The following is a 9,471-nucleotide window of genomic DNA, read 5'->3' on the forward strand; positions in this document are numbered from 1 at the left end:
TTTGTTCACAATGTTGACATCAGCAAACCACTTGCCCACACAACGCCATACACATGGTCTGCGGTTGTGAGGCCAGTTGGACATACAGCCAAATTATCTAAAACGACATTGGAGGCGGCTTATGGTAGAGAAATGAACATTAAATTACCTGGCAACAGCTCTGGTGGACATTCCTTCAGTCAGCATTCCAATTGCACGCTCCTTCAACTTGCGACATCAGTGGCATTGTGTTGTGTGACAAAACTACACATTTTAGAGTCGCCTTTATTGTCCAAAGCACAAGGTGCACCTGTGTAATGATCAAGCCGTTTAATCAGCTTCTTAATATGACACCTGTCAGGTGGATGGATTATCTTGGCAAAGGAGAAATACAACATTTGAGAGAAATAAGCTTTTGTGCGTATGGAACATTTCTGGGATCTTTTATTTCAGCTCATGAAATATGGGACCCTCACTTTACATGTCACGTTTATATTTTTGTTCAAAGTATGTCCAACAATGACTATGTCCAACACAAAAAAACATGTTTGTTTAAATATATATATATTTTAGGGGCTCGCCAGTTGGGGAACGCTGCACTGTGTCCAGAAAACTAAATATGTATTCACTGATGTAAGTATGCGTACTGTGTTACTACGTTGTACGACAGTAGACTATTGTCTGACTGTTTTCCAGAAGAAAGTCAGACACATCAAATACATTTTTTTTTTTTTTTTTAAATGTTACCGGAATCGTTTAAGTGAGAAAATGCCAAAGACATTCCTCAATTTCTTAGCAGATCAAAAATAAACTGTAAGGATAATGGGTCCTCTGAGTACAAAACTCTAGCAACAAATAAAATGTACATCAATAAATTATAAGGCTCGGTCAAAAAAGAGACAATTAAGATAGCAAATATCCTTTGTTTTCACACATTATGTACAAAGTATGTTGCTTACTGTATACTCTATTCAATAAATATGACTACACACACACACACACACACACACACACACACACACACGTCCTTCATAGCCACATCCAAACATCGTACAGGCCTTTCAGAAGTTAGTTGCTCTAAAAATTCCTGGCAAAATGGCATATGATAGAAACAAATAGAAACCTGAATATTCAAAAACATTGGGTGCAAACATTTGTTTTCAAGAACAGCATTGTGGCTACTTGTAATTTTTGCCAATCTGAATATTGCCTTTACAGTATTTCCAATATGGTTAATTTGATATTTGCATGGCCAAAAAAAAGGGAGAATGGGTTGGGATGTTTTGGGTTTTGTATGCAGTCAGGAGGCAGATAGATCAGGAGTGAGTGGTTGTTGGTTGTTGGTGCTGTCTGGAATGACACCAACTCAGTAGCTCAAGCGCACATACAAAAAGACCAGTGGGTATTTATACCCGTCTGAACTTTTTTTTAGAACTAGGAAATATGGAGCCATTTCAGAGTATTTTACACAAGCAATCATCATTGGTGGAATGGATGGTATGGCTTATGATGGTGAGGAAGACAGATGGTTCTGAGATAGAGAGATGGTAAGTCAAGATCTATATAGAAACAAATAGGTGTTATTACAGTATCATTATACAGTATATATTAATATCATAGTATTTGATGCATGATAAACCTGCAACAAACTGATCCTTGGTGAGTTCATGCCGTCGATGTACATTTTGATTTTGTCTTTATATGAATGTAAATTGGGAAGGTTTGGTTCAGTCTTATGCCAAGACAAATCAGCCTCATCTCTCTTCCAGGTCACTTGACATTAGAAGCTGGCAGTCCTCACTCATTGTTTCTCTTCTGTAGAAATGCTATTACTCCTCCTGATCAATTACAAGGGGCTCTGTTCCTGGAGAGTTAATCGTGTAACTTGGATTTCATTCAAATCTGTTGTTTCAAGGGGAAAAAAACTTTGTGGGTAGAGTTTCTGGAGTGTTATTTCATCAGAAATAAAGAATTTCAGCAGGAGTTGTGACTCTTCAGGAACAGCGTATCCACAACTGCAATTCCAGGGGTCTCAATATACATTTCCCATCATACACCCCTGCCATCGAATCACTTCTGTTCACAAGTCTTCTCTCACGCCGCTGACAACGGGGATGTGCGAGGATTCTCTCTTCAAGTACTTGATGAAGTCCTTCACTTCACGGGCTCCCTGGAATTACAGGAAAACATTTTAAGTACCCTTTGTAACCCGACATATACAATCTTTGATACATTAGTATATGCAGTGTTTCCCCTAGGATTGTTTTCAGCAGCGGTGGCAAATCTAGTGGGTGAAGTAGTTTTGCGAGCCATTGCATTCAGTCATTGCGCTATTACTTTAAAAGCATGTTTTGGCAGAAGTATCTATAGAAGATGTCGTGGAAAATTGCAAGATTATGTTATAGTGCTTGTAAGATTATATTATAATCTTTGTATTGCATTAGAATGGTTGTTTTATTCGACAGAATAGAGGATTCTGTCGACTATTGTGTTTGTGTGTTCCACTGAGGATGGGTCTCTATTAGATAGCACTGCCAGAGGAGATTTACGATGTCTTTGGGTAATAAAGCCTAAAGAGCATTCCAGATAGTAAAGCTAATGTTTTTGTGCTATACCGTACCAGGGTAAGACGGGTTCCAGTTTGGAGTAGGAGGGGGCCAGACACTGGTCTTTACAATAAGAACTGTCGACACAGCAGTAACTGTCTGCTATGTTTTATAGATATCTTTCATACAAATCTTAACCTTTGTGAACTGTTCCTAAGATCTGTGGTTCGCCATGTAAGTTGAGAGGGGTGTATCTTGGCTATAAAAGATCTTTGTATTCTTATGTAGGTACTCTCAGAATTCATTATAGACACTGAATTGATCTGAGAGTCAAAGGGCTATTGTAAAGCTCATATTATTAAAGATGAAGTTTAAGTATAACTCTGACTGGTGTGTGGTTTGTAACTCTCCTCATTTGGTAATACAGGAAAATGCAATCACAATGCAAAATAATCTCTCTCTATATATATATATATGTTTCTTTTAAATATATTTTTTGGGAGTGGCGGGACGCAGCTGCTAAATGAATATAGGGGAAACACTGGTATATAACTAGTTTGTGTCTGCTTATGTAAAATGGTAATAACATTTTGGGAGATTTCACCTCATATCGTTTGGGTTGGTCCTTCTTGTCTGCCCGAGCAAAGTAGATGGTGGGAAACCTACAGAACAATACATGAGAGAGCGAGAGAAACACAATGAATGAATGACCAGAGACAGGGAGAAAATGAATGGAAAGATAAGTGAGAGCTGATAGAAAGAAAAGGATAACCAGGTGATAAAGTGTGGTGTCTCACCCTTGCACATCAAAGCCTTGTGGAACATCATTGGCTGTAGCGTCCATCTTGGCAATGACAATATTAGGGTCAGAGTAGAGCTGAAGGGAGAAGAAAAAAGGAGAAATAACCAATGAGAACAAAAGGGTTTACTTGGCTTTAGCTCTTTTCCTTAGTTTATTGACAAATCACAATTCTCAATGCATACAATTGTTCTGAGGAAAGCCATAATAGTAAACAGTGGCAGTAAATAAAAGATTCTGTTCTAGTTTTAAATTACATAAAATGTGGCATTGGTGAGTCTGTGTATGTAGTCTTTCTCACCTGTTCTGCCAACTCCTTGTACTTGGGCTCCAGGCTCTTACAGTGACCACACCAAGGGGCATAGAACTCAATCAGCACGTCCTTCTCAGGGTCATTCACAATCTCCTCAAATGACTCTGCTACCACTACCTGGGAGTGGGCGCGCGCATACACACACACACACACAAACAAAATAAATGTGATTTGTCACGACAACAAAATCAGAAACACAAATGTACTGCGATTGAGTATTGAATAATAACACAGAAATACAGACACTCGTTCACATAGACAAACAAACATACCTTGACGGGACCCTTGTTTTTCTCAGGGATGGGCTCCGACTTGATGTAACGTTTTAGTCGTCCAGCAAAGTAATCCTCCAGGAATCTTTCCAGGGACTTCCCATCTCTCCTGTTAAATAGGATCAACAACAAACATAATTAGTAGGGTTGTACGTGGTGGAACTTAAAGGTTAGACTTAGAACCTCAACAGCCTCCCGGGTGGAGCAGTGGTCTAGGGCACTGCATCGCAGTGCTAGCTGCGCCACCAGAGTCTCTGGGTTCGCGCCCAGGCTCTGTCACAGCCGGCCGCAACCGGGAGGCCCGTGGGGCGACGCACAATTGGCATAGCGTCGTCCGGGTTAGGCCGGTAGGGATATCCTTGTCTCAGTATGTAAAATGTAATAAAATGTATGCACTCTACTGTAAGTCGCTCTGGATAAGAGCGTCTGCTAAATGACTAAAATGTAATGTAAATGCAACTAAACTCAGCAAAAAAGAAACGTCCTCTCACTGTCAACTGCGTTTATTTTCAGCAAACTTAACATGTGTATGTATTTGTAGGAACATAACAAGATTCAAAAACTGAGACATAAACTAAACAAGTTCCACAGACATGTGACTAACAGAAATTGAATAACGTGTCCCTGAACAAAGGGGGGGGTCAAAATCAGAAGTAACAGTCAGTATCTGGTGTGGCAAGCAGCTGCATTAAGTACTGCAGTGCCCCAGATTTGCCAGTTCTTGCTGTGAGATGTTACCCCACTCTTCCACCCAGGCACCTGCAAGTTCCCAGACATTTCTGGTGGGAATGGCCCTAGCCCTCACCCTCCGATCCAACAGGTCCCAGACGTGCTCAATGGGATTGAGATCCGGGCTCTTCGCTGGCCATGGCAGAACACTGACATTCCTGTCTTGCAGGAAATCATGCACAGAACGAGCAGTATGGCTGGTGGCATTGTCATGCTGGAGGGTCATGTCAGGATGAGCCTGCAGAAAGGGTACCACATGAGGGAGGAGGATGTCTTCCCTGTAACGCACAGCATTGAGATTGCCTGCAATGACAACAAGCTTAGTCCGATGATGCTGTGACACACCGCCCCAGACCATGACGGAACCTCCACTTCCAAATTGATCCCGCTCCAGAGTACAGGCCTCAGTGTAAAGCTCATTCCTTCAACGATAAATGCGAATCCGACCATCACCCCTGGTGAGACAAAACCACAACTTGTCAGTGAAGAGCACTTTTTGCCAGTCCTGTTTGGTCCAGCGACTGTGGGTTTGTGCCCATAGGCGACGTTGTTGCCGGTGATGTTTGGTGAGGACCTGCCTTACAACAGGTCTACCAGCCCTCAGTCCAGCCTCTTTCAGCCTATTGCGAACAGTCTGAGCACTGATGGAGGGATAGTGCATTCCTGGTGTAACTCGAGCAGTTGTTGTTGCCATCCTGTACCTGTCCCGCAGGTGTGATGTTCAGATGTAACGATCCTGTACAGGTGTTGTTACACGTGGTCTGCCACTGCGAGGACGATCAGCTGTCCGTCCTGTCTCCCTGTAGCGCTGTCTTAGTACGGATATTGCAATTTATTGCCCTGGCCACATCTACAGCCCTCATGCCTCCTTGCAGCATGCCTAAGGCATGTTCACACAGATGAGCAGGGACCCTGGGCATCTTTCATTTGGAGTTTTTCAGAATCAGTTGAAAGGCCTCTTTAGTGTCCTAAGTTTTCATAACTGTGACCTTAATTGCCTACCGTCTGTCTGTAAGCTGTTAGTGTCTTAACGACCGTTCCACAGGTGCATGTTCCTTAATTGTTTATGGTTCATTGAACAAGCATGGAAAACAGTGTTTAAACCCTTTACAATGAAGATCTGTGAAGTTATTTGGATTTTTACAAATTATCTTTGAAAGACAGGGTCCCGAAAAAGGTCTGTTTCTTTTTTTTTGTTGCTGAGTTTGTCTGTAACTCACGTGAACTCCTCCCTCATGGTGTACTTGAAGCCCTGTCGTGTTCTGATGGTTACGAAGGGCAGATCTCCTCCGTCCGACGCACCCAGACCAAACTCCTCCTCTAGCTCGTCCACAAAGTCCCTGCGATTGGCCACGGCAAAACTCAGGCCCTGGGACGCAAACTGATAACCCACCTTCATCACCCTGAGAAGAGCACATGAACATGACATTTAAAAATAATGATAGGAAACTTATATACCACCTTGTATACAATATTTGGAGTTCAGGTATTATATGTACTGTATGTAGGATAAGGTCGAAATCAAAATACATAATACAAGAGAATACATATCTACATTACTACTTGGTCACACTTTACGTTGCCCAATGACCATGTAAGGTAATAATAGTGTTTCAATATCATCCCATAAAAAAAAAAAACGAGTGTAACATAATTGTAATCAATACAATGATAACATACCTACTATGAATTCAGTATCAAATTAAAAACAGAACTGAAATAAAAGAGAAGGTTGCTATTAAGTGTGGGTCATCTAATATGAGTGTGGTTTAAAGTGTGGTGGTATTGGAGGTGTACCAACCTGTTCCTCCAATAGTTGGAGCCTTTGGGGTTCCGAAGGTAGTCCAAATCATAGTACGCAGTCAACAAGTCCTGCCCCTTCAGCTTATCTCTGTTCTCATTGGTCAGATGGGGGCACATTCCGAAACTGACCAAAGGAAACAGGAAGACCAATAACATTAGACACACAAGTAGAGGTAAAGGGGGAAAGAGAGATGGGGATATGAAAAAGAGAAACTGATATGATAGAGAGAGATAAGAGAGAGATAGAGACACTAATGTAACACAGACATTCAGGTGATGGATTTAGAGTAGACAAACGGGAGCAGTAGTCTTACATGTTGTCTCTGATGAAGCGGCGCAGTGTGTGGGTGGTGACGGTCTCAGTAAAGCGCAGCACGCTCTCCTCAAACTTACCGCTCAGCCTTGGGGGCCTGAACAGCAGAACACTCCTGGAGAGACGCAGGGGAGAGCGATAAGACGGTAGTTGATCAGTCTGTTGGTCACACCATGCACAGTCACACTATAGCAGTGTTTCTCAGTCCATTCCAGGGTGTACACAATTTTGCTCTAGCCCAGCACTAAGACACCTGATTTACCTCAACAGGGTTATCTTGATCTCACTCTATCACGCTCACTTCTTCCCATTCTCTTCCTATCCCTCACTCACTCACTCAGTGTCCACCCCATGTTTGAGGCCCAGGGTCATGTTGATGGTGTGGGCGAAGCGGAAGTGGTCCCTCATGACGCCGGCCGCCTTCAGAAACTCTGCCAGCTGAGCACTGTCAGGCCCAGAGAAGAAACCTGGGAGGGGAGAGGTAAGTATGGAGTACATTAGCCCTTTCCAACACTGCCAGTGTTGGCTTCCACCATGTTGCATTCACCTCTCACAAGGCTTTTCAGAGCAGTGAACATCAATTAAATGATGGACAATGTGAAAAGTACAGATTTAGGGAGCCAAAGATTCAGTTAAGAACAAACAGGTAACTAATACTCTTCTAGAGTACTACGTACCCACTACACTGGCGTCAAAATGGTTGACAAAGGCCTCGACGTCTGCCTCGCTGCGCAGGGTAACCGAGTTGGGTCCAGCCTGCTTCTTCATGTAGTGGACAATCCCATCTGTTTGTATGCAGACAAATGCATTAGTAGGCCTACATGATGAGTGTACTTTAAATAACAACACTTAAAATCACACACACCTGCTGAGCGTGGTCCGTCATAGGACGAGGAGTCTTCTCCGTTTCTGAAGATCTTGAGCGTGGGGTACCCCGTGACTCCGAAACGCCCGCAAATGTCTGGACTCGCTGTGCAATCCACCTGAGGGGTGAGAGAGTGAGATGGATGGAAGAGATACAGAGGGTGGAGAGGTAGAGAGAGTCAGTGTGAAAGGAGAGAGAAAGGGATAGAGTAAAACAATTATAGAAAGCAAAAGAGTGAGAAAAAAGATAGGGAGATGCCAGAGGCAATAGACCCCTGTCTGTGTTTTCAAACATTGCTGCAGGAGGGCGATGTGCGCAAGTTGGTGGCAAAACACATGGGAGTTCTTATAGGGGGGGAAAGGCTCTATTTAGGAGCGCATTTCACACTACTTTTGGATTATTATTTTATTTTAAGGCTCGTGTGAATGTCCTGCTTAATATAATATTTGTGTCATCATCACAAATCAACTGCATTATACTTTTAGAAAAAACTTCAACCAGAAAAATGTCTCTGGCTAGCTTTTGCTACAGCCTATGTAGCAAAACAACTGCTGCATCCAAAAGTTATTTAGCAAAGATCACAACACAAACATAATCTTAGGAACTTTTCAAGCAAGAATCGAAACATCATTGTAAGCACATGAGAATCCCGAAACGTTATTTTGTTTAGAAGTAATAAAAACGTAAATCCAGGATGTTTCATGGGCGCATACGCCGATGCCTTTCTTACTGCAGCCAAGAGTAGTGTGCATCTGTGCGTGAACGTCGACGTCACTGTGTCGTGTACTGGAAAGGGGTCTATATAAAGTACATTAGCCCTTTCATATAATGTCCCTGGGTTATATAAAAAGCGACGGTACCACAAATTGGCAAACAAAATAAATTGATAGCTATTCTGACAAAGTGGTGTGGTAGCTATATCATACCTTAGCAAGTGGCACTGTCCCTTTCAGTCGACTGGCTGCGGTCTCAAAATCTGGGGCTAGTTTCTTACAATGTCCACACCTGCGAAGCAAATAATGATACAATAGATTACTGGAGATATAATCCAAGGAACTGAATATGAAGTGACAGGCAATGCAAATGATACCATAGTTATGCGTGGGTATAAACGTGGTATACCTGTAAAACTCATAAGCAAATTGTGGTTATAAAGACATCATATTGCCAATTTTGAAAACATTTCAATAGCTCAAATACTATTTGCACATAACGGCCAACATGCTGCTAGCTAGCTTGCATTGATACAGTAGCTATTTGCCTTGAGTTTGACAGCTGAAACAAAGAATATAGTTAGCTGACTAACGGAACATGTCTTGGACAGTTGCCTAGAATAGGTACTGTACTTACATATTTGCATTAAATTACATTGCATGTCTATGAATGACAATGGATATAGACAAAAGGGAATATTTCCATTTGTTCTCTCACCACGGAGCGTAGAATTTCACTAACATCGTCTCGTGCTCCGCTGCCAGGTAATCGAAATCCGCGTCCCCTAGCTCTAGCACATCACCCCGTGCGACTACCGCTCCAGAAAATATTACAACCGATAACATGAAAGCAGGGATAAGCGACAAAAAGGATGCCATATTTCTAAATCCTTCAAGTGAACAGAATTATCAAATAAAATACAGAAACAAAAAGAGCCCATATGTTGTGGAAAAGAGAACCCTCGCTGCCACCCTGCGGCTCCTCTTTCGGAAAAGACGAGTGGACAATTGAAAGGCGGGACATAAACGGAATATGACGGAAACTGACCTTGTCATTGGTCGAGGAGGACATACATTGATGCGATGTAAGTAGTACATCGGTCCACTTTGATGTCAATCATAGTGCAACCAAGGTCCAT

The 9,471-nt window shown here is 42.3% G+C and overlaps 1 protein-coding gene across 1 annotated transcript; it reads right to left on the reverse strand.

Annotated features, from left to right (window-relative positions):
- Positions 1–405: 405 nt before the first annotated feature.
- Positions 406–9,348, reverse strand: LOC129819815 (protein disulfide-isomerase A3-like). The gene is made up of 13 exons (XM_055876421.1): positions 9,051–9,348; positions 8,546–8,624; positions 7,620–7,737; positions 7,432–7,539; positions 7,092–7,221; positions 6,756–6,869; positions 6,440–6,565; positions 5,859–6,041; positions 3,910–4,018; positions 3,626–3,754; positions 3,323–3,402; positions 3,130–3,187; positions 406–2,149 (listed from the first exon to the last, which is right to left on the reverse strand). Exons 1-13 carry the CDS (start codon positions 9,209–9,211, stop codon positions 2,060–2,062), a joined length of 1,485 nt encoding a protein of 494 aa, XP_055732396.1. The 5' UTR covers positions 9,212–9,348; the 3' UTR covers positions 406–2,059.
- Positions 9,349–9,471: the final 123 nt, after the last annotated feature.

The sequence above is a fragment of the Salvelinus fontinalis genome, chromosome 22 (assembly GCF_029448725.1).
Source record: "Salvelinus fontinalis isolate EN_2023a chromosome 22, ASM2944872v1, whole genome shotgun sequence".
Classification (NCBI taxonomy): domain Eukaryota; kingdom Metazoa; phylum Chordata; class Actinopteri; order Salmoniformes; family Salmonidae; genus Salvelinus; species Salvelinus fontinalis.

Excerpts from the sequence above, each read along its gene's own strand:
- LOC129819815 (XM_055876421.1), bottom strand. The coding sequence starts at position 9,211 with ATGGCATCCTTTTTGTCGCTTATCCCTGCTTTCATGTTATCGGTTGTA. Across the intron at positions 6,566-6,755 it reads CGCTTCATCAGAGACAACAT|TTTCGGAATGTGCCCCCATC; the intron begins GTAAGACTACTG and ends TCCTTTGGTCAG. Across the intron at positions 3,403-3,625 it reads ACAAGGAGTTGGCAGAACAG|CTCTACTCTGACCCTAATAT; the intron begins GTGAGAAAGACT and ends TTCTCCCTTCAG.